Raw genomic sequence first — 25055 nt, 5'->3', positions numbered from 1 at the left:
GTCAAATGCCTGAATTTCTACACTGCATGTACAATAGGCATCAAGTAATGCTGACTGTACTGTGTTCTCCTCCTCAGAGTCACTTCGTTATTTAGCTTTACTCTTTAGAGGAAGACATCTCTGAGTACTGTTGCTGGGTTGTGGCAGTGTGTCTTGAGGGGGAAATGTTTCGCTGCGACACAAAGCTCTCACAAGATGATGCCTCGACCCACAGCTATTAGTCCCCAAATGTCAGCTCTATTAATTCTGATGCTATTCATGCAGGTCGCACTGTTTCTTATGCAAAGTAACATCAGCAGAGCTTTCCATGAGTCAGACTATGCAGATGCAGATTTGGCAGCTGAGTAAACACTGTTGAATTTCCAGTGCAGGTCAGTCATAAACAAATTAAAATGTATGATACGGTGTGTGTGCGCGCAGAATGAAAACAGTAAGCCAGAACGAGACGCTGAGCGGTAGCCCGATGCCAGCCCACATCAGTCCTCCTCCCACAGGGGTCACAGCTCTGCATCATCTGCAGCCAGTGACCTCTCCTCCACAAAACACTCATAATTCTCTAAATCTCTTGTCTGTTAAATCAGATCAGAGACTCTGAAGTAATGGTCCAGAGATGCACTCCTCCGCTTGTACCGCTCTGTCCCATACATGCTGTAGCATATGCTGCTGAATGAACAGTCCTATTCAAAGCACTGTATAGTACTACACATACATTTTCAACACAGCATGGCTGGCTCCAGTAAAGCTTCTTATCTCCCTGTGTGTGCTACGTGTTTCACATGAAGAAGTGCAGGACTGCTTAAAGAAATACACCACTCTAAAGCATGGGCGGATTATGAGACAAGAGGCCCCTGAGGACAGATATGCAAAGGGCCCTGCACCTCTCCTACACAGGGGCAATACACACAGACTGTGGTGGTTTTGTGTCTTTTTGTAGTCATTTGGGTCAATTTAAGAGTAATTATGTGTTTTTGAGGTAATTTTGTGTCACTTTTTTCGTATTTTTGCAGTTCCTTTGCATCTCTTTATGTTTTTGTGTCTCTTTATGATCATTTTAAGTTTCTTCCAGGTCGGTACTAGTTAATTTAACATCTGACATTTTGTCAGAGATCCCCTGACACTTTGGGCACCTGGGTTTTTTATATATATATATATATATATATATATATATACATACACACACACTTTATTAATCCCCGAGGGGAAATTCAATTTTTCACTCTGTTTGTCAATTACACACAGGTCTGAACACACACACACAAACTGGACCTATACACGCACTAAGTGGAGAGATGTCAGAGTGGGCTGCCCATGACAGGAGCTGTGCCTGTGCCTGTTTAGTAATCTATCCATGTTCTGAGGTGATAAGGTGTTGGTATCGTAAGAAAACATTTTAATACTGACTGAAATAACAGAGCAAGAAATCAGCTGTATGTTTTTCATTAATCAAAATACTAAAACCTATTCTTACTGTCACTGTTAAAATACAAACAGGTTTAAACTGAAAGCTCCAGAGGGGAAAAAAATAAAAATAAAAATTTGTAAGTAAATGGAAATTATTATATTGCTAAAGATTATTTCCAAGGGAAAAGAATAACTTTAGTGGGGCTGCCCCCTAATAGTCGACCTAACGTTAGTCTACCACAAAGGTCATTTGTCGGCAAGATTTCATTGGTTACTCAGTCTCAGAAAAAAAAAAAAAAAAATTCTATTAGGAGCTGTGTCTTGTCTAAACAAATCAAAACCTATATGACTGGAGCTTGAGGGACTTTAATTTGAAAGGACAGACACAGGAAGAGGCCACACTCAGCAGTCAGGCAGGAGCTGACAGCTGACAGATATCTTTCCCGTCTTCTGTAAATATTCCGTCTGATAAACACGGAAAAGTTGATCATGTTAATGCAGGACTATCCAGAGCTTTACATCTGTCCCACTGTGACAGCAGGCCTACACACTTATAAACAGCACCTGGAAGATGGTCAGCTCTGCACTCAGGATTTCAGGTAAATAGGCGATACAGTGCTTGTGAAGGTTGCTAAGCAACCCACTCTCATGTTTTCCAGGGGGTTAAAGACACGGTATGTGTCCATTTTTGTGAAATTATGCCATAACTAACACGAGTTATGGCCAAAAAGATCAGATCAGTGACCTTGTCCTTTGACCAGCTAAACAATCATTTCATCACTGATTCCAATTGTGCCAAATGTGTTTCCTCCTGTTGTGCCTGAGATATTGCGCTCATGAAAATGCAATGTATGGATGGACAGCCCTAAAAAAAAAATGCCTCTGGCTACGGCTGTCGCTGGCAGGAAAGCACAAAAAAAGTTTTTGTAACAGCACCAGTGCAGTTTACATAAGCATCGACCACTTGTACACACACTAACCCTTATATACTGTCTAATAAAACCCACATACAACAGCAGTGAGTCCCTGATGCCCTGCTGAATAATAATATGGAGGAAGCAAACAAACATTAAAAAAAGAAAAAAAAAACTTGGAGTCTGGCAGAAGCAACAGTAATCTGCTGAAGTTATGTGAGATGAAAGCCAAGCAAGAGCCTAATCCTGTTTCACTCTCTTCCCAACTTGCTGTTCCACACTGCTTTCAGATATTAAATGCACAGAAATATACGCACAAAATAAAAAACTGGCAAATATTGTGTATGCGTTTACATCCAAACATATCTCCTTATAGAAACACAGCAAAATAGATTCTCTCTGCAGTAATTTGTTTACTGCTTTCAGTATGGGATTAGGTTTGTATAAAAAGATCATCAGTCATGTTCAGGATTTAGACCTTTTCAAATGTTATATTTACCCAAAAGGTGTCACATAAGAAAAGTTTGTTGTTTGTTTGCTTTAGGGCCTGATTAGTAGGGTATTTTTGAACCAAATACTGATCTTAGTATTTGAGAATTTAAAAAATCTGATAATGATACCAATCAGTTGATATATATAGTTTTTTTCACATGAGCATAAACGCTTTTTGAATAAGTATCCCTTAAAATTGTCTAAGATAAAATATTCGGTTTTGCAATGTCTTGGTACTTACTGGCTGAAATGTATACTGGTAATAAGCCAATAGGCAGTCAGCCAATTTTGGTGAATTTATTGGGAGATCTCTGGGAGGGGGTCTGGACTGGATTTCTGCATTTAGTGTATTCTTTGTGCCCCTGGGCTGATTGTAATAAATTAGTTTCTTCCGAGTGCAGGTTATCTGTAAATGTCAATTGACCATCAAAAATACAGGTGTGATCCACAACACCAATGAACAGGTGGTTTACCAGTAAGCTCTGAAAGCGCGCTGTGCTCCGCCAGGTGCTTCCTGTAAAGAGTCTTCAGCACTTTGGCACTGCCGAACCTCTTGAAGCGCGTCTTTACATTAGTGTAGAACCACTCCAGGGACTGCGTCTTCAACAGCCTGAGAGAGACACACAAACAGAGCTGCTGTTTAAAACATCATCAACATGCATCCCATTCTGATCACTTGTCAATATGTTTGATTACAGCACACTGAATGAATTAAACTGACATTTATTAGTGATATTATATGCTGATGATACCGTTATGGGTATTAACTGTTGTAACTGGTCTCCAATTCTTTTCCAACTACCATTCGTAAGGCTAATACCAGATGATAAACAGTGCAGGAATATTTCCTTATGCCACATACATACAGAACTAGTATTACCTGGAAACCTCATCTGATTTAGAAATTATTCCCCTCACATCTGAATTTCATGTGGCACATTTACAGTGATGCCAGTGATGGACAGTGTAACCATTCTTTAAAAAACAACAACATATGGGTAAAACAAACAATTGATTCTGCCACACACTGTTACATCATCCATCATATCTTTCGAGATTTTTCTCTGATGGATTTGAGCCTCTTTTTTCAGCATTCACATCTGCATGCTGTGTAGCCAGATGATTCTCCTGCACCAATAAATGCTGTCAGAACTTTTATTTATAAAAACCAATGCAGCCTCTATATTTCTCACCTGGGAATGTAACAGAAACCAGGCATGGAGAAAACAAAAAAACCTTTGACCCCAAATCACAGAGATGTCTATTTGTACAAGACTAATATTATCACATGACCTCAAGTGTTTGACAGCTTTTTACTTGATAAATTACAGACATGGCAGATTTGCATGGGATTAAGATCACAGATGGCCTCTGGAATTATTAGAATTTACTAGATGTCCCAAGGTAATACTAGGCCTGTGGGAATAGGACTTTAGAGTTGCAGGATATGCAGCATAAGTCAGTGTTAACTATATAAAAAGTTTGGCTGGGAGAGAGTAGTAAAACAGAGGTAATAAAATACAGTTAATGTCCCACACCCTGACAAACTACAACCCTGTCTCCTAAATATACATTATATACTACTAATGTACAGCATTAAATATGTTTACAAAGAAACACCGCTCAACATCAATTAGATTTTGTAACGCTTAAAGTCAGCTCTCAAAGATGCGAAAAATATCCATTGTGACTGCTTTTAAACTGATTGTTCATACTTTATTTTTAAGCTTTGTTGATGCATTTTGACTGGATTTTGTTTCTACTTTTTACTGCATTTAACTGGCACAGAGAGAGTGGAAAGTTGTCCTATAGTCTGATTATGTTGTCTGTATTTATTGCTGGGACAATGTTTTTATTCTGTCCTGTTGAAAAAGAGATTTTACTCACAATGACTTTACACGCTTGAATAAAGGAAATAAATGTGAGAGTAGAATGTAGTGTGAGATGGATCAGCAGTTTGGCGCAGCATCTGCAGTGATGCGGGTGCTGCGCCAGACCGTTGTGGTGAAGAGAGAGCTCAGCTGGAAGGCGAAGCTTTCGATTTAATGATTCATCTATGTCCCAACCCTCACCTACGGTCATGAGCTTTGGACAGCGACCAAAAGAATGAGATCGCAGATACAAGCAGCCGAAATGGGTTTCCTCAGAAAGGTGGCTGGGCTCAGCCTTAGAGATAGGGTAAGGAGCTCGGACATCTGGAGGGAGCTCAGAGTAGAGCTGCTGATCCTTTGCATCGAAAGGGGCCAGTAAAGGTGGTTCGGGCATCTGATCAGGATGCCTCCTGGGCGCTTCCCGTTAGAGGTATTATGGGCATGTCCCACTGGTAGGAGCCCCGGGGCAGACCCAGAACATGCTGGAGGGATTACATATCTCATCTGGCCTGGGAACACCTTGGGGTCCCCCAGGAGGAGCTGGAAAGCATTGCTATGGAGAGGGACGTCTGGGGTGCTTTGCTTGTACTGCTGACCCTGCGACCCGGCCCTGGATAAGCGGATGAAAATGGATAGATAGATGGATGAAAAGGAAAATGAAAAGTTTCCAAATGCTCACGCATACTGAGCACTGTATGACTTATCAGATAATATCTGCCACATGTGCATCTATAACCAATCAAAGGTAAATATCAGTGCACATTGACAAATTGATCCATAGTCAAGGTCTGCATATTCCTCTGGATGCTGCATGGACTGAAACATGGTTACAAAGCTGCCCTCTGCACAGTTGGTTCACGTCCACTCTGAGGCTAACGGACACATTGGAGCTGCTTTGTAAAGCCTGTCGACAGGAAACTAGACTAACAGGGAAATCAAAACTCACCTGGAAGAAAACATGAATGCTTTTAGTCCTGTTTAGAGCATTGGGCAGCGGTGCACTTCAGCCACTAGTGGCCGAAATTAGTATTACAATAAATACGATCCTCACAACAACTTTGTTTTTACCCGTCAAACTTTTTCCCCCACTTATTTTCACAGATAAAAAAAAAAATTAAGGAAGTTTTTAAGATTATCTTGGCAACCCATTTTTCATTTATCCTTAAGTCATAAACACAGGACAGAGAATAACCTAGATCAGACTAAGAAAATGGATCACCAGAATTTTTCTCACTTGCCTCTTAATGGCCTCAGTGGAAAATTAGCTTTCCAATATATTTAACGTCCTAAATATACTTTTTATGTCATCATCCCAGCATCTTACTAACAGTGGTGGGGTCCTACATAAAAACAGCTTTTTTTTCTGTCAAAGTTTGAACAGTTACTTCATGTTAGATATGTCTGTACGTGTTGTTGTCAGTGTACAAACATGTAAAAGAGGCTTTTGATGTAGATCTAATTTCTGTCCTTCTCATCTTCAAGACTCAATATTTAAGATTGAAAATGAACTGAGATATAATTGAATGTTTAGGACTGACAGCTGTGGGCTAATGCAGAGATATCCATGTCAGCATGTTTAATGAGTTACCATCTGTTCACTGTGCGGTTCAGTTGCTGTGTGACGGGAGCTGAGCGAGTGTGTGGACAGTAAGTGTGTGGACAGGAGGCGACAGAAAGTCTTCAAGTGTGAACCATCTTTAGGTGACTGTTGCAGTTCGTGGTGTCTCCTCATTCAGAGAGCCAGGTGGAGAAAAACTGTCAGTGTGATTTATCTACCAGCGCTCTTGTCAACACTGTCTAATTAAGAAAACCTGATGTCCTTATCATTAAGATGACAGCTGAGGTGGAAGTAAACAATTTTGGAGGAATTTTCTCCAACAAGTTACTTGACAGCTTTAAACATTTCCAAGAAAGTGATTATTTTTTAAGTACTAAACCATGAAGTTTAAGTTATGAAATGTTTGTCTGAGCTTCAGTGGTCTCGGGTGAATTTGAAAGTTTTAATTGCCCATATTCTGTCTGCCTTCATGTCCAATGCCTGCTGGGATAATTGCAGCCAGCCATGATCCAGAATAAACTGAGTGGGTATGGAAAATGGACTGACAGTATACAGTATTTGTAATGTACAGTACTGTACAATGCATATAATGAAGGATAAATTGTAACATCTTTACATGTTTTTAAGAAAAGCCATTCATTGCCAGCCGTCATTGGGTCATTCAGCAGAATGAGCAGTCAACTGGAACTTAAGACCAGAAGGCCTTAAGAAGCCACCCTTGGTTAGAGCCTTAGGAGGACTGCTTGGCTCAGAAGTTTTGCTGATGCATCTGGATCCTGGCAAGATTTGGGGAACAGGCTCTCCTGGGGTGTAGCAGGTTTGACCAAATACTGCTCTTCCTCTCTGGTAGCTTGAACAAGAGCTGAAGGAGTAGACTGGTTCCAGATCAGAATCTTCATTACCACCATCATAGCTGTTAGCAGATCCAGAGCTCCAGCTGTCCCCTACACAAGCAGTAGCTTAACCACCATAGCCGCCACTTGGAGCACTGCTGTCACACCCATACCGTTCCTCCCGAACACTACCATAGCCACCATCAAATGAATTACCTGCAGTCATGTTGATGCTGCTGTATCTGCCAGCCCCAGCACTGGAAATGGTATCATGTCGAGCAGGAGGACAATCAGTAGCTTTGTCGGACACTGAATTGGGTCCACTTGGTTGAGGGAAGCTGCTGCCTGAGTCAGAACTCATCCCCATTCCACTGAACCAATACCCAGAAGAAAATGGCGGCAGCATGAAGCTTGTGTCAGCACTGTTTGCACCATTTTGTTTCCCATAGGAACGGGGTCTGCCCATTGGTCTGACAGCCCATTATTCTGACAACCCACTGGTCAGACATCCCATTGTTCCGACCATATTAAACACATTGTTCCAAAGTCCCGTTGTTCTGAAATCATCATGATGCCCTGTGGTTAAGGTCTGGTTAGGTTTAGGCACAAAAACCACTTGGTTAGGGTCAGGAAAAGATCATGGTGTGGGTTAAAATGAAAAAGAAAGTGACAAACACATAAGCCGTGAGCCTGCTTCGCCTCAAGCCTTTCCCAGCTGACCCAGAGCCGGTCGCGGCGCACCATCAAGGCAGAAATATGCCCGGCGGGAGCCGTTCAGCACCGCAGAGAGCTCCCCACACAACCCGGAACCCAGAGTTAATAACAGGAGGTTATGGTGTTTCATTCTCTCCTCTCTATGACACTTGTATCTCGACCAGTAGCCTACTTCTGTTGCGTTTGCTGATCCTCTATGGTACACAAATACAGTATAGCCTAGTATATCAGAACAATGGGATGTCGGACCAATTACATGGAGCCATAGGAACACAGTCAATGCTCCAATTGCAGATCAAGTTCAGGATTTCTAACCGCCCCAAAAGACTGCTAACAGACCTGCAGATTTCAACAGAAGCATCTGTGGTGCTACATTTTTTTTTATTGTCAACAAATCAGATGTAACTATCAAGTAATTTATCTTAAGAAAAAGTAAGTGTTTGTAGCCAAACCCTGATATAGCTTGATCATGTGCCATAGACCCCAATTATTCACAACAAACAACAAATCACACCTCTGGACTGGGCTACATGTTCCTTAATTACCATGAACATGGGCACTGTAATTTATTCCGATTCAGTCAGATATACATCGTCCTGCTGCTGCTACTCACTATCTAATAACCAAACACGTATTAATCCATAGACAATTTCCGTAACTTTCCAAAACCAACAATCCAACAGCAGCTGAACTTCTCCATGAAGCTCTCGTCTTTATTCTTCGCAATTGCTTCTATTACTTACAGCGTCTCCCCCTCTCAATGACAAACTGCCCTCGGAAGTGGTTGGACAACACATTGTGCAAACTAGATCTTTACTATTGTACCCAAGTGGCAACCTCTAGGGCTGAAAAATGAAGCCAACGCAGAACTGCCTAAACTGCTATTCCTTAAATGGCCACTTGAGGCTGGCTCCAGAAGCAAGTCAAGTCCCACAGATCCCAGTGTTAAAGTGCCTACTTCACAGCAAAAGTAAACATGTTTACAGCCTGATACAATAAACTGTTTTGGTCTCTATAGCTAATCCTCCTGTTTATGACAACTGTACAGGGGGTGAATTTTTATATACATCGATCAACTGGGGTATAAAAACCACTGACAGATGAAGTGAACAACATCATCACAGATCATCTCGTTACAATGCACTGTTCTGCTTGGAAACCTTGGGTTCTGGTATTCACGTGGATGCCACTAACGCACCACCCATACAATTACCACTCAGACCAAGTACACCCGCAAATGCCAACAGCACTCTCTGATGGCAGTAGCCCTCCCCCTGCAGGAGAATGCAGCATGCGACACCGTAAAACTGCTCAAGAATGACCCAAGGAACGTGGCCTCCAAATTCCCCAAAATCCCAATCCGGGCATCTGTGACCTCTGTCATACCAGCACATTTCACAGATGTTCAATCAGGTTGGGATCTGGCAAGGTTGATGCCTTGAGCTCTTTGTAACATTCCTCGGGCTGTTCCTGAGGAGTGCTGTTGTCATGAAGGGAGGTATTTGGTCTGCAATAATGTTGTGGTAGATGATGCCTGTCAAATGGCATCAACATGCATGCCAGGACCCAAGGTTTCCCAGCAGAACATCAGACTCTAACAAGATGATCAGTGTTATCCACTTCACCTGTCATTATTTTTAATGCTTTGGCTGATCGGTGTAAGTCACCTGATCATACCCGAGGCTTACGAAACATATAGAATAACATTAATGTTACCCTTTAAACTCAAATGTCAGCTCTCGAAATGTCAGCTTTTCATGAGCATAAAAAAATCTTACATCACTACACATTTTCCAATTCATCCAATAGGTTGTGTCATGCTCACCAACTAAGGAAACCAGACAGTATTCTAAATCCACAAAGCAAACATGTCACCAAATTTCGACATGACACACCACAGCAATATGGAAATACAGGGAACCGTTTGAAATCTGAACCTCTGAATGGTGCATCAAAGTCTTTGGGTAAACTGAAATAGGCTGCTTTTAACACTTCAACACTAAGAAGAACATTTTGATGAACGAAAAAGAGAAAATTGTCCTTGTACATACATTTTTGTCGCTTCACACCTTCCAACACTGTAGCCTGGTGAGTCTCTTTCTCGCTGTCATGTTGTTTCAAGTATTTCAGCCAGTGGAAGACTTTATCCTGTTCTGTATCTTAGTGACTATGTTGTGAGTAATAAGTTCTAAATCCATCTCTCCAGCAGCAGAGTAAGACCTTAATAACCTTTGACGTCACCGTCAGCCTCTCATCCTTAACTTAGACTCATGAACACACACACACACAAACACACCATCTGAGTCACTTCCACCGCTGCCCGACCTTACCTGCTCTTCTGGCAGGCAGAGCAGAGCCAGGCTTTGTCCCGCTTGTTATAGACCCGGCAGGCCTTGCAGACGTTGTAGTGGCAGTCACGGCACTGGCGCTTGGGGTTGAGCAGGAAGGTGAAGGGCGAGCAGCAGCGGATGCAGCAGCGCTGGTTGAAGCAGCTCTGCCGTGACAGCAGGAGGCAGCGACTGCCCTCCTCGTCCAGCTCCTGCTTCAGTTCACTGTAGGGAAGAGGAGGAGGAGGGGAGAGAGAGGGGGATGTTGGAGGGAGGAAGACAGTGATACCAGGAGAGACAGAGAGAGAGCATGTGTGTTTACAAAACGGGGGGGGGGCAGAACATTTCTGTGTATGTGTGTGTGTGACAGGAGATATAGTTCTCTCTCTGAGTCAAGTAGGACGATTATCATAATGAGGACATGACATATACACACAGCTGGTCACACACTGATCCTCTGCCTCTCTTTAATGAAAATGGAGCACAAATTAAAGTGGTTTCATAAAGTCGGTCATTTTAATAATTCTCTAAACATCATTTTAAAAAAAGGCTAAAGCACTAATATCTCCCTTAATGTACATTATACAGTCACGGTGGTGATATGCCATCAGAGCTCTTACTAAAGGTGGAATTCTCCCTTATATAAATATCTTGATTGAATATTTAAACAGAGTATGTATCATTTCACATTCATTTAAAGGTCCGCCGCTGTGCTCACATAAAGGTTAAAGCAGAAGGCTGTGCTGAATAATACATCAGCGTGTTTTCCTCGACAGCAGCAGCAGCAGCAGCATTTCTGCCTATATGCAGTGTATTCTAAACATTTATTACTGCTGGAGAAAAACAGTCTCACCAACATGGTCCGTTTATGAGCTGATCTGGAGCTTTATGTGAGTGTTTGCCCAGATATATGGAATTATAGAGGATTAAATTTCCTTTTTTGTTTTAAGCATTTCACAGACTGCACTTCAGCGCTGTTTCATGAGGTGAGCTTAATCATGCTGGAATGGATGCAATGCACGTTTTTGGGGGCTTTTTGTTGGAAATGTCATATATAAAATAATTGTTTTGGGAGACGATTTGTGTGGTGCATAAATAAACAGTCTACTAGGATATAAAGGCCCTAAGACTTGTATCCTATTTCATTTGTAAAATGTTGAACTTTAACTTACTACTTTATTTACTATTTGTTCACTGTGGTACAACAACAGCTGGAAGAAGATCGGGGATGCAGCCTGAGCTATGGAACACACTACCTATAGATATCATAGAAGAAAGAAAGCTAATAACGTGTCTGTTCACTTTAGCCTTTAAGTAGCTCTAACTTCCTGATACAGGTCTGACACTGTTTCTTTTCACGCTTTTACTCTCCTTTCACGCTGCTGCAGCTCTTTTAAAATCTTACGTTATTTTATGATTTTTAGTTTTACAACTGCAACAATTTTATGAATCAGTTCTGTTTTATGTTCATTCAGTTATTCTGAAACACTCAGTGCTTCTTGTAAAGCACTTTGTCCTGCATTTCCTGTATAAAAGGTGCTATATGAATAAAGTTTATCATTATTTACATTATTATCTCTTATTACTTTTACTTGAGTAAATCTAAAATTAAAAAAGTAACACTAGACTAATACTAAAAGTTATAAGCGAGTACATCATTTTCTATATCTGTTCAACCAACTAAATTATCTATATCTGTACATGAAGTGGACGGAGTTTATGCCAGATGTGGGTGTGGTTTAAATTAAAAGTGGGTTTGGCCTAATCAGAGGTTGTTATTTTAACCCTGAAATTTATATGGATTGATCAGAGGTTGAAATATTTATTACCTATGAAAAAAGTGTTTAAATAACAGTCGCTAAATTAAGCTTCAGATCATTATTTGAATCACAAGAGTAACCAAAATGAGGATTTTCCTTTATCACGAGCACAGATATTGACACATTTTACTAGTATGATACTCATTCATTCATTAATTTTCCATAACCACTTGGGGGTCACGGGGTTGCTGGAGCCTAACCCAGCTGACATTGGGTGAGAGGCAGGGTACACCCTGGACAGGTCGCCAGACTATCACAGGGCTGACACATAGAGACAGACAACCATTCACGCTCACATTTCACACTTTCAGCAAATTTAGAGTCACCAGTTAACCTGCATGTCTTTGGACTGTGGGAGGAAGCTGGAGTACCTGGAGAAAATCCATGCTGACACGGGGAGAACATGCAAACTGTGCACAGAATGGCTCCCTCACCCTGGGTTGAATAAACTGTAATACACTATTAAAGTTGTTAAATTAAATCAATCATTTCTTATTTTCTTTGGTACTTTTTGTTATATACACATATGCAATGATGATAGTTGGGTAAGATGAATGCTGAAGTTATCCAATGTCAAGTCTCTGATCATGTGATGAGACGTTATGTGCACAACAGCATGCACAAGGGCCATGATAGTGTGCACTGGGACCCGTCGCAACTACCCTACATCACTGGAAAATTGGACTTTTTACTCAACTATATTTATTCAGCATCTTTAAGTACAGATTGAGTTTGTTTAATACAAAACATAATCAACTCCAGCTTTGCCAGCTGCAACATTACAGTGATGAACACATTAATTCATCACTTATTATAATGCAATAATGTATGCTTCCGAAATGGCTCATTCTGCATAATGTGTTCTTTTACTTTTTGTTCTTAAAGTTAATTTTAATGCCAATATGTTTATACTTTTACTTGTAACACATTATTCCTACACTGTATTACTGCTACTTTTACTTAAAAGAGAGATCTGAGTGCGTCGTCCATCACTGTCACACACAGCACATATCAAACAGATGCAAACACATCAAAATAAATTACAGAGGGAAAACAAAACGGACGGAGGCAGGAGAGAGACAAATGGAAACTGGTGTTAAGTAGCACAAGAAGGAAAGTGTCACAAAAAATCCATTATTTTCACATCAGGGCTGCAGGAGCATCGGCCATGACTGAATCATTTATAGGTGATTACTGCTAGAGACTGATGGAGTCTGACAACACGAGGACAGAGGCAGGAGGAAAGACGAGTCACTGTGGGTTTCAACGTTCATTTCATTTCAGTTTTAAAATGTCCACAACTCAAAATGTAAAGCCAAAATTCAGCTCCTCAATCCCGTTTTACCGAGCCTTTGTATAGACTGTATTTACTTGAGGGAATCTACTTCTACATAAGGTTGCCTTGAAGTGAACTGGTGAGAACTGAATGTGATTTAAGAAAAAAAAAGATGCTTGATATGTAGACAGAGAATGATACATAGAGAGAACTACATCACTAGGGTTGGGGGAAAAACTGATAAAGCTAACGTGATATTTTGCATAGCAATATTGAATTGATGCGCGGACGCCAAGTATCGATCTGTTATTTTATTTTATATATACATTCATTTTTGCAAATACACATTTTAATCCAACTTTTGGTACAAGAATCATAAAATCAGTTGCCTTTTCTGTCCACTAGATGGGGCTGATTGTGTTTTTCCTGGTGAGGTCAGCAGAGGTCTCAAAACAAAGCTGGGAGCAACGGAGAAAGAAATAAGAAATGCACTGTGGCCGTTTAAATCAAACGTCTAGACTTATTTTGAATTTTTTTCAACACAAAAGGAGTGAAGGACTTGATATGACACATGCGATTTGGAGGCAGTGTCATATGAGAATACTCTGGCAATACTACGAACATGAGGGCTCACCTCACACAACGCCATTCAGAGATAACATTAGCTTCTGACGGCCAAGCTAACGCTAAACCTGCTCTGCCGAAAAATCAACCAAAACTGGACACACTTAGCTTGACAAACTACCATCCAACTCTGAGAGAGCGAAGAAAATAACAAAGCCCATCACCCACTTCATGTGCAAAGATCTGCGTCCATACAGTGTTGTTGAAAACGAACATGCTAAAAACACTGGAACTCAGGTATGTGACTCCGTCCTGACATTCTTTCACCAGCACAGCCATACCCAAGCTCTACAGGGAAGTGAAGCATTTAGTCGAGGAATCTTTGAGTGCAGCAGGAAGGGTAGCATTAACTTGTGACTCCTGGGCTTCAAGGTCAGTGGATTCAGATGTGACTATAACTGCACATTATATCACAGAGGACTGATGACTGCTGTCTCACGTTCTCCTAACTAGAGCAGAAGACGAAAGTCACACCAGAGCAAACACTGCAGATCTCCTGCAAAACGCAGCACTAACATGGGTGTTGCCATTCAGTTAGCAGGATACCTGTGTGTGAAGTGTTTCACACACTTGCTTAATCTGGCCTTACAGAGGGTGTTAAATCTGCCAACAGTTCAGTTTGCCAGGTGCATACAGCATGTATGAGAAGTATTATGACGGTGTTGGTTAGTCTGTCTGCTTTGTATCACATTTTGCTTCAATAAAAATGATTAAAATCAAATGAACAGACTGAAAACTTTGTCGTATGAGGTAAAATTGATATTGATAAAGTTTTCCTTTGGGGAAATTTGCAGTTGGGAAAAGGTAATGAATCGCAATATACTGCCATATATCACAATACTCAGCATATTGCAATATCACAATTATATCGTATCGTGACCTAAGCATCGTGATAATATTGTATCGTGAGTCCTCCGGTGATTCCCACCCCTATAAATAACACTGTACGGGCTGTTGTCTTCATTATGATTTTCATTAACCTGCAGATTTTCTCCATCAATCAAATTAATTGTTTATCAATTGTCTATAAAATGTCAGAAAGTGGTGAATCATTTTCCTTACAACTTCCTAAAGCCCAAGTCAACATCTTAAAATATCCCAGTTTGTCCAAAACTGGTTTAAAATCCAAAGATATCTGGACAAAAAAGATACCTCCAGAAATAATCACTATGAGAGGTTTATCTGTGGACTCTGGACATATTTGGTTAACAACATGATTTGCACAACTGATTTGTTATCGAAACTGTCCCAGATTAAGTTCCTTTTGAAAGCCACGTTTCTTCAACATTGACACTAACATTTAGGTCACATTTTCCAAACTATAAAAATTTAACAGTGTCCCTCAGATGCCCGTCTGACAAGAGAGACGGCGGCCCTCTCACCACAGCAGCACACTCCATTACTGAAGCTCAGTGGACGGTATAAATAACCCGCGAGGCAGGCCACACACAGTTACACAAAGATACTCTCAGCAAGATGCAAGACAGTAGAGCAGCATGCAGGAATATACATGAACACAACAGTGTCCCTCACATGTGTAAACACGCCTCAGTGGGACAAAACTGCAGCTAAGAAGCAAACAGACATCTGTCACCTCTGTCTTTCATCTGAATACCTCAGAGACATGGAACATATATGTTGAGCAGTTCGCTATGTACAGTATCTGTAGTGTGGCTCTGTCCTCACGCACTCACGTCTAAAGCTGCTTTCTAGCTTCAGGCATGAAACGAGAACAAACGAGGAGAGACTTGAGCTCTGTCAGCTGCAATAATCCTCACAAAAAGTCTGTTTCTTGGCGATAAGATGATGTGACGTCTGCTAATGTGCGCTTGCAGTCGTATGACTCTGTTTATTTTTCTTGTGTTTACAGATTTTAACAGGGATCTGTGTCTTCCTCTTTTAGAAGGGAGATTGTCATCTTGTTTATTATACATGAAGAAAATACATGTGCTGCTTTTTAGCAGTAGAGCAGGGAAACTTGAGAGTGTGTTGTAACCTAGGACCAAAGTTAAATGCTCATGCTTAATAATAGCGGTAATAATACTGGTAAGTATAGTTTGAGTCACAACGTGAACTTTGCTGTAATGAAATAAATCACTTGCAGAGGATAAATGAGCTGGAATTGGATTATTTCAACGACTAGTGGCTAAAATTAGCTTTGGGCCAGACATCCACCCTTTGTATTTTGTTTTGTTATTAAGTGGGATTAAAATTACGTCAGGGGTTGACCCTTGCAAGGAAGTGTTTTTCTCCTAGTCTTTCAAGGATTCATTTGAATGATGCACAAATCCATAACATTGATGTATTTTCCATGTAGTTAAAGTGTTAAGGCAGGATTATGTGTAAAATATCATAAATAATATGTGAAATAAATATGACCCTGTAAAATATGCATAAGAATAAAATACAGAACCAATCCACTGGGAAGTTACTGAACTACTCATTAAAAAAAAATCTATTATTTTATCATTACTGGTTGGGTTGGATTGGAGCGGTGACGGTCATAAAAATGAGACAATGACAATAAAAATACTTTTGACAGGTAAAATCTTGAATAAAAATGCTTTAAAGGAGCAGTGTGTAGGATTTAGGGTGCGTTCTGAATCGCATACTTTTTCTTTTTACTTTCAGTAGGTACAGCAGCTGCCCTTAAACATATGTACATATGCACACAATCGGGACATACTACTGTCTCATAACATTACACCCTGAACTTTGACCCTCTTATTCATATACCTGTTACCATGGAGATAAAAACAAAATGCCAAGCTCGCTAGAGACAGAGATCAAACCAGACAGCTCTGATATTGTTAATTTGCAGTAAGTAATGACTGCATACATTGTAGAGTCTAACATATTATATTTGTGACAGTAAAATTACAGAGGATATACATTTCTCTGTCATTGTTATTTAACACTTCTGTTGTTGGTTATATTTATGATTGATTTATTCAATTAGATAATTAACATTCCTTTTATTACCAACCGACTGCCATCAGTCACCTGAATGCGCTGTCATCTATCACTTCAGCTTATGACAGTCGATGTGACATATCGTCTGCTGTGCAGAGGATTGTGGGTCAGAAAAGCCAGAGAAGCATGCTGGCTTGTGTACTGCAGTTAAGATGGAGTCACAGGGACTTCAACAAACTTTAAGCAATTCCTTAAGTCCAAGACCAAGATAATGAAAAAAAACTTAGATCATGAAGTAAACATTTTAAGTGGATTGCACTTGTATAGCGCCTTTCTAGTCTTCTGTCCACTCGAAGCGCTTTTTACACTACAAGTCACATTCACACACACATTTATACACTCGTGGCCGAGGCTACCAGGTGCCACCCGCTACTCAGTTTTTAACACACTTACGCACTGATGGAACAGCCATCGGGAGCAATTTAGGGTTCATTATCTTGCTCAAGGATCTATCGACTGAGGGAGACGTTAGAGGACGACCCGCTCTACCTAGGGAGCCACAGCTGCCCTAAGGAAACCTAAAGGACTGGAGGAGCCAGGAATCGAGCCACCAATCTTCTGATTAGTGGACAACCTGCTCTACCTTGTGAGCCACAGCCACCCTGGGGTAACCCTAAAGGGAAGACTTGTGTGCAGCCAATTTTATCTCAAGAAAACCTTAACTCAGCCTTTAAGGGAAACCTCAACATAAGGCTCTTTGTACAGCCAGCCCCAGATGTTTAGGAGGTTTTGAGCAGGAGCCAAACTATCCGCAGAGGTCTCTTCCTCTCCAAAATAAACAGAACTGGCAATTTAAAGTTTTTCAACACTGTTCAGCTCATCACAGATTGTGCTAATTACTGTGGCTGACGGGAAAACGTGAACAACTCTATCTAGAGTCAGTGTTTGGTTTGTCCATTCTGGGTTACTGTAGAAACATGGCTGTGCAACACTGAAGACTCCGCAGACGAGGACACGCTCCATGTGTAGATATAAACGGCTCATTCTAAGGGAACGAAAACATGTTCTGAATATTATATAGTCTACCGTTTCTAGATGCCTCTAAATCCTACACAGAAACTGAAATCCAATAAAACTCACTGTGAAAATAAAGATGAAATAATGAGGCTGGTTTATCCTGCTGTTTTTATTCACATCCTCATTTGCATATAAATAACTAAGATAAGCTAAATTACTAAGATTAATTACTTTATTTAAGACTGGTCATTTTGGATTTCCACAGAGTATTAACTGATGAGTAATAGAGATTAAAAAAAATTGCAGAGGATTCAGGAAACACACTAAACCACATCTCTTTCTGTCTCCTCATTTGTTTTCAGTGTTTCGCTGATGCTTTCACCTTCCTGTAACACTGAGCATAACTTCACTTCCACAGACTTCCTCCCTCAATCAGCCAGGATTAACATCCACGCTAAGGCTCTGCGTGTGTGTGTGTGAGTGTGAGTGAGTGCGCACTGCGGAGGTTCAGAGTGCCAAGCGGTGTGAGTGTTTGTGCTGTGTATGCTGTGTGTGGGCGGGTGGCGCTACAGAGAAACGAATGCCAACAATCCCCAGATCATCAGGTGCGGTGGCAGTGAACCGGCTCCCGTGGCTTTTTCCTGAGAACTTGTTATTCTGCTCAAAGACTTAACAAGATAAACACAGTCTGACATTTGTGCCACGTCACTATCTCCAACATTTTATAACTAACTCATACTCACAACACAGCCGGTCTGCACCTACATCCAGTTGATGCTTTCAGGAATATTATAAAATTCATACTGTATATACTGTGTACCGAGTTGCCAGTTCATTAGGAACACCTATCTGCAACTAACACAGTCTAATACAACAATAAACCCCACCTTTGTGAAGCTTATAAAGTTCAGATTGTGTTGACAAGGTTTTAGAGAGGTTTTAAATTCTGTAGACTGTTGTGCTGTTAAACTGAACTGTGTTAAACTGAGTATAATCAATACGTTTCTTGTCACATGAACCACAAAACAATAAAATTAAGAATAAAAATAAAGAGTAAAGTGTCAAAGAATATAAATGTTTTTATGCTCTATGCGTGTATTTGTTGTTTGTTTTTTACGCTATGTATAACCGTGTAATACTCAATATACACACATATACACTCATCGGCCACTTCATTAAGTACACCTATTCAACTGCTCATTAAAGCAAATAGCTAATCAGCCAATCATGTGGCAGCAGCTCAATGTATTTAGGAATGTAGACGTGGTCAAGATGACCTGGTGAAGTTCAAACCAAGCATCAGACTGGGGAAGAAAGAGAATTTAAGTGACTTTGAGCAGGGCATGGTTGTTGGTCTAAGTATTTCAGAAACTACGTATCTACTGGGATTTTCACGCACAACCATCTCTAGGGTTTACAGAGGATGGTCCGAGAAAGAGAAACTATCCAGTGAGCAGCAGTTCTCTGGGTGAAAATGCCTTGTTGATGCCAGAGGTCAGAGGAGAATGGCCAGACTGGTTCAAGGTGATAGAAAGGCAACAGTAACTCAAATAACCACTGGTTACAACCAAGGTCTGCAGAAGACCATCTCTGAATGAACAACACGTCCAACCTTGAAGCAGATGGGCTACAGCAGCAGAAGACCACACCAGGTGCCACTCCTATCAGCTAACAACAGGAAACTGAGGCTACGGTTCACACAGGCACGTTGCCTGGTCTGATGAGTCTCAGATCTGAGGAGACTTGATGCTCTCTGCAACTGGCCAAAATGTCAGCTAAGAATGTCAGATACTGGCAAAATCTTCTATCATGCAGCACTATTCTTGAATTCAGTTTGATCTCATTGATGAAAACAGGGTGGACAAAACATTAAAAGAAACAACTCTCTGTGTAACACACAGCAGTTTAACAGCGCCACAATCTACACAATCAACACCTCTCTAAAACAGTTTCCACAAGAACTGAACATTATAATCTTCACAAAGGCAGAATTTACTGCAGGACTGTTGTATTAGACTGCATTAGCTTTGGCTCAGTGTACATGATAAAGTGGAGACTGTGTGTGTGTGTATCTCACAGTTGGTTCATCAGAAACTGGATCCAACATGTGTGCGTGAGTGAAATCTTTGTAAATACATGCATGGAATTACTAATCTTTGCCTCATTTCAGAGATTATAAGAACTAATTACTGTTCTCTCTTCACAATTTTAAACAGGATTAAAATGGATTACTTGAAACCATGAAAACAGATTATAATAAATATGTATATGCAGTGATTCATATCGTCATTAGTTAAAATAACCCCATTAAATCATTAGATCTCATGTTTACTGCAGAGTTTAAAAACCTTTTCCCTGCCCAACACTCCCCCTGTTGGCAAGTTCATGAATCACGTCCTAAACTATGTCTTCTTTTCTTTAAAGACAGTATTACCATCTACCATTAACAGCAGCCTGGGGAACAAGGCAGGGCAGATTTTATCTATATCAGTTCAGTTACAGATGGGTGCGTTATATTTCCGTTATCTTTCACAGCCACCTTTACAAGATTGTGTCCAGTGATGCAAGATTCAGCCCAGATGAGCTCTGAGTCTACAATGACACTTCCTCTCCGCATGAGGAGAAGAAGAGAGGCCGCCTCATGTGCAACTGGAACCACAGGATGAGTACAATTCAACAGTGTGTTCGTCACTCATCTGTATTCCCTTCTAATCTTTAATTCCCCCGTCTATCACTCATCGCTGCTTGACATTCACAGAGGCTCCTGGATTTCATCTCGCAGGGTGTCAGACAAAAGAAATTGGAAAGCAGGACGCATGAAGTCACAGTCCTCTTAACGACGAGAGGAAGCTGTGCACAAGCTGCTCGACATGGGGGATTTACCTCTTAGATGCGATATCTGAAAATGGTACGTGGTCTCATGTGTCAGTGTACCTCTGCTGAAGAAGGGATGTGAATGTGTTTGACATCATTTAGCAGGTTCAATAAAAAATGTGCTGTCTTGGCCGCCTTCACAAATACAGCACAAGTCTAGTCATATCTCGTAAACAGTAAACAAGATTAGCTGTAAGTAAGCACCTTGCTCGCCACACTTGAAGTTAGAGGAAATAGAAAGCTCACCGCTTAATTGCTTTGGGTTATGTCACATGGAAATTTACACAGAAGCCTTCCAGTGACCCAAACTCGAGAGCTGAAGTTACACAGTGGAGGACAGTAAAGATACTGTACTTCATTATTTGTACTTTACTCCACTACATTTAAAAAGTACAAGTTGTATTTTTAATTCCACTATTTTATTTGACAGGTGTTGTTCAAGATTTCACATTTAAAAAAACATAGGATGAGCTTGTAACATACAACACACTACAAAAGGTGTACTGTGCAAGATTGTTAGTTACTGTCTGTAAATACACTCACCATTGAACGTGAAAAGTAATGTATAAACCCCCATTTAAGGAGGCAACACGGCTACGCTAGTCTGTGGCGGAGGTTTCTGTCAAGTGCTGTAAAGTTTAGTTAATTCAAAACACACCCAAAATTCTTAGAAAATTCTTACAATTGAGACATTTTCTTAGTATTTCCCCTTAATGTTAAGACTAGATCCTCGTGAAGATAAAAGTTATTCACGGAGCATCTTAGACCTTAAAAGAGCTCCTAAGGTGAAAAACCATTGGGAGCAGGGATGAGGACTTTTAAGAGGCTTAAGAATTAATTTAGCAGAGGAGAAAATAGCGGAAACTCAAAGAGGTCGGAAAAATATTCTCCAAACACTGGATGACAGTGAGTAGATGAAATGCAACAGATGAGATTGTGCAGGGATAATATGCGTTATTGATCTCATTAGGGATACACACACATTTCCCACCTAATGCTAACGCTTAGCTAACAGCAGAAACAACATGATCACAACACTAAGATATCTGGAAACTGGAAAAATGCAACAGTGCAGCAGTGATGCTTTGTGTCTAATTAAGTCCCAGTGTCCTCAAACGAGACAATAATAAAGTGCCAATGTCTTAAAAGGAGATGATAATAAAGTCCTAATGTCTTCAAATGAGTACCTCCAAATGAACAGTGTCTTTGCTTGTTAGTGTTGCTAAAATTGGTCAAATTTGTTGCCATATCAAACTACAAACATTATTAATCATAAATAAACAAGTTTCAACCATAAAATGTGATCAGGGTGTGGACCTTGTCCACTTTTGTGTCAGGACCAGCCGCAGACTTACTTGGCAGAGATGGCTGCCTTGTTGTTTTTACATGTGTTCTTACTACCACTAGATGGCACAACAAAGTGTCCACGAAAGAGGACAACAGGTCTAGGTTAAGCAGAATGAAATATAAGGTCATGTAAACCAAAAATGTGATGTCCTCATATGAGGACACAGGGTCTCAGGAAGATATTTGCGTTTTCCTATACTGTGTCTCTTGGATGCCTGCTGCGTTCAGTCTGGCACCTGGTCGCAACCTTTTATAAAGCCCAGACCTCACCTAAATGCCATGGGCGTATGCTCCCATAAACACCCCAAACACAGGCAATGACTGGGAGGGATTACTTCTGTATGAGACTGTACATTTTTTTTTTAGGAAAATCCTGCATAAAAATCTTCAAGATTAAACCAGTGGTTCTTGAAGTTTTGTGCTGTGGCCTTCAACAAAAAAAGCAGGTTCTGGTTATGGCCTCTGAGGCTGTTACTGCGAAGCCACTTCAACTTACCCAGGATATCTTTTCGTTATCTGGCTTGACTAACCCTAAGACTGGCCGTCTGGATAAGTGGTACTCCAAAATGTAACTGGTTCTTCATTGGCAAAGGATAAACGCCTTAAGTGTCATTGAGATCAGGCCAAAAGTTTTCAGTAACTGAACCAAAATCATGACAGAGGTAAATATTTGTGGACCAAGGAGGGAAAATGTATCCAAAATCTTTCTTGTGACCTTTCAGATGCACCGCTGGACAAACCTTCCCAACGGTAATTTGTTTACTTGTGTTTGTTTACTACCTTGCGGTCTTCTTCTGCCCTGCTTTTGTTGGCATATTACCATATTTACTGACTCTTTGCTGCCACCCATGGGTCAGTGGAGTCACATGAGACCACTGGCAGGGCTGTGTACCACATAACCCATGTGGGCGTGCACCTGCTGAGCAAAACAAGGACCAACTCATAGGAAAACAGCCTCATAGCACTAGAGGCCTACAACTCCACAGAATACCATTAAAATATGACTGATATTATTTTAGCGAGTTCATCAGTATTATTGAGAGCATTTGTCACGACAACAAATGCCACCTGATAAGAACTTGCACTCTAAGGACAGATAGGGCAGGAAACATTAAGCATTCCTCCGTTGGAAATCTTAAGGAAATTACAGACATTAAGTTTATCTAGCAGGTGTGGTCCAATTTGTTATCTTGTGATTGGCTTCCCTGATCATTGAGAGCCTTTTTGGTTGAGCTGTGCAGTGGAATAATGTTGTGGGAGGGAATGAAGCACGAGGAGCAAGGAAAAGAGTCACAAGCAAATGACACAAGCATGTTATTCTTAACCTCTGACAAAGAGACAAACCATTCCCCACTATTCTGTACCTCTCTGTGTCTCAGACTCAGCTCAAAGCCACCCAATTAGCATATTATTTTGTGTTTGTGATCACGCACATTGTTTTTGAACTCTGAAGGCTGGATAGGAGTTTTGAGGAAACTAGTCTGAGTGCAACAGGAAAGGGAGGTCACTTCCTGTCCAGTGTCGAGAAGCAGGATGGGGAACACCCAGAGACGTCTAAAATGCCTCGAATGCACACTGAGCCCCACACACTGTTAATGATTACTTCTTGGGCAATGTATTATATCATACAACTTTCAATATCTGACTTTCATTTATCTCGCTTTTGTAATAAGGTAAACGTTTGAATGCAGGGCTTTGACTTGTACCAGAGTATTTCCAGGCTGCGGTGTTGCTACGTGACCAGGTCAGAACTAACCTGAGGCGCTCCTCCTCCTTCTTGCGTAGCCTCATGTCCCTCTGCACCACCTGCAACACATGCTCCGCCTCGTTGTCCGTCAGCCCCGACAGATCTAACTTCCTGCCCATCGCTGACACACCTGTGGCTGTCACTCAACCCCTCGGACCAATCAGTCAGCTCCTTATTAACATCTGAAGAAGAAATATCTACATTAATGATGATGAAAAAAGATCCTGTAACTAATTATTGTGAGAAACTTTCTCAAAATGAGTTAGCATCTCAACATAATGAGAAATGCTCTCAAAATATTGACTTAATATCTCAAACAAATATCTGAAATGATACAGACTCATTCTTTTTGAGATACTGAGTCATTACTTTGAGATACTAAATCAATAATTATTTTGATATACCGGTACTCATTATTTTGACATATTACATTATATTGAGAAAGTTTCACATAATTTTAAGAAATTTTCTAATTATTTTTGAGACACTAAGTCATTATGTTAAGAATGCTTTTCATTATTTGAGAAAGTTTCATATTATTTTGAGAAACTAAATCATCATCATTTTGATAAGGTTTTACATTTATTTAAATAAGTTTGACATTATTTTGAGATAATCATTATTTGACAGGGGCGGCACGGTGGTGTGGTGGTTAGCACTCTCGCCTCACAGCAAGAGGGTTGCCAGTTCGATCCCGGGCGTGGGAGCCCTTCTGTGCGGAGTTTGCATGTTCTCCCCGTGTCAGCGTGGGTTCTCTCCGGGCACTCCGGCTTCCTCCCACAGTCCAAAGACATGCAGATTGGGGACTAGGTTAATTGGTGACTCTAAATTGTCCATAGGTGTGAATGTGAACATGAATGGTTGTTTGTCTCTATGTGTCAGCCCTGCGATAGACTGGCGACCTGTCCAGGGTGTACCCTACCTCTCGCCCGATGTAGCTGGGATAGGCTCCAGCCCCCCCGCGACCCTCAAGAGGATGAAGCGGTTAGAAGATGAATTATTTGACAAAGTTTCTCATTATTTTGAGATGCTAAGTCATTATTTGAGAAAGTTTTTACATTATTTAAAGTAAGTTTCACATTATTTTAAAGACCCTAACTCATTATTATGAGACACTAAGTCATTATTTTACAAAACTGACGTTATTTTAATAAAGTTTGGCATTATTTTAAGAAAGCAACTCATCATTTTGAGATACTTAATCATTATTTTGAGAAAGTTTCTCATTATTTTGAGGTACTAGGTCATTATTTTGAGAAAGTTTCTCATTATTTTGAAATACCAAGTCATTATTTGAGAAAGTTTTTACATTATTTTAAGACCCTAA

General features: G+C 40.6%; 1 protein-coding gene across 4 annotated transcripts in view; it reads right to left on the bottom strand.

Moving 5' to 3' along the window:
• myripa (myosin VIIA and Rab interacting protein a) overlaps positions 1-25055 on the bottom strand; it is a 52081-nt gene that overhangs the window by 25761 nt on the left and 1265 nt on the right. For all 4 annotated transcript variants that reach the window (XM_049598890.1, XM_049598889.1, XM_049598891.1 and 1 more), the window contains exons 2-4: positions 23738-23910; positions 10114-10335; positions 3281-3417 (exon numbers count right to left, since the gene is read on the bottom strand). In XM_049598890.1, coding sequence (XP_049454847.1) covers positions 3281-3417; positions 10114-10335; positions 23738-23847 — 469 coding nt within the window. In that variant the 5' untranslated portion in view covers positions 23848-23910. The remainder of the gene's footprint in view (positions 1-3280; positions 3418-10113; positions 10336-23737; positions 23911-25055) is intronic.

This window comes from Epinephelus fuscoguttatus, linkage group LG15 (genome assembly GCF_011397635.1).
Source record: "Epinephelus fuscoguttatus linkage group LG15, E.fuscoguttatus.final_Chr_v1".
NCBI classification, from domain to species: Eukaryota; Metazoa; Chordata; class Actinopteri; order Perciformes; family Serranidae; genus Epinephelus; species Epinephelus fuscoguttatus.
The sequence above is the reverse complement of the archived record's forward strand: the minus strand, read 5'-3'. Positions and strand labels throughout refer to the sequence as shown.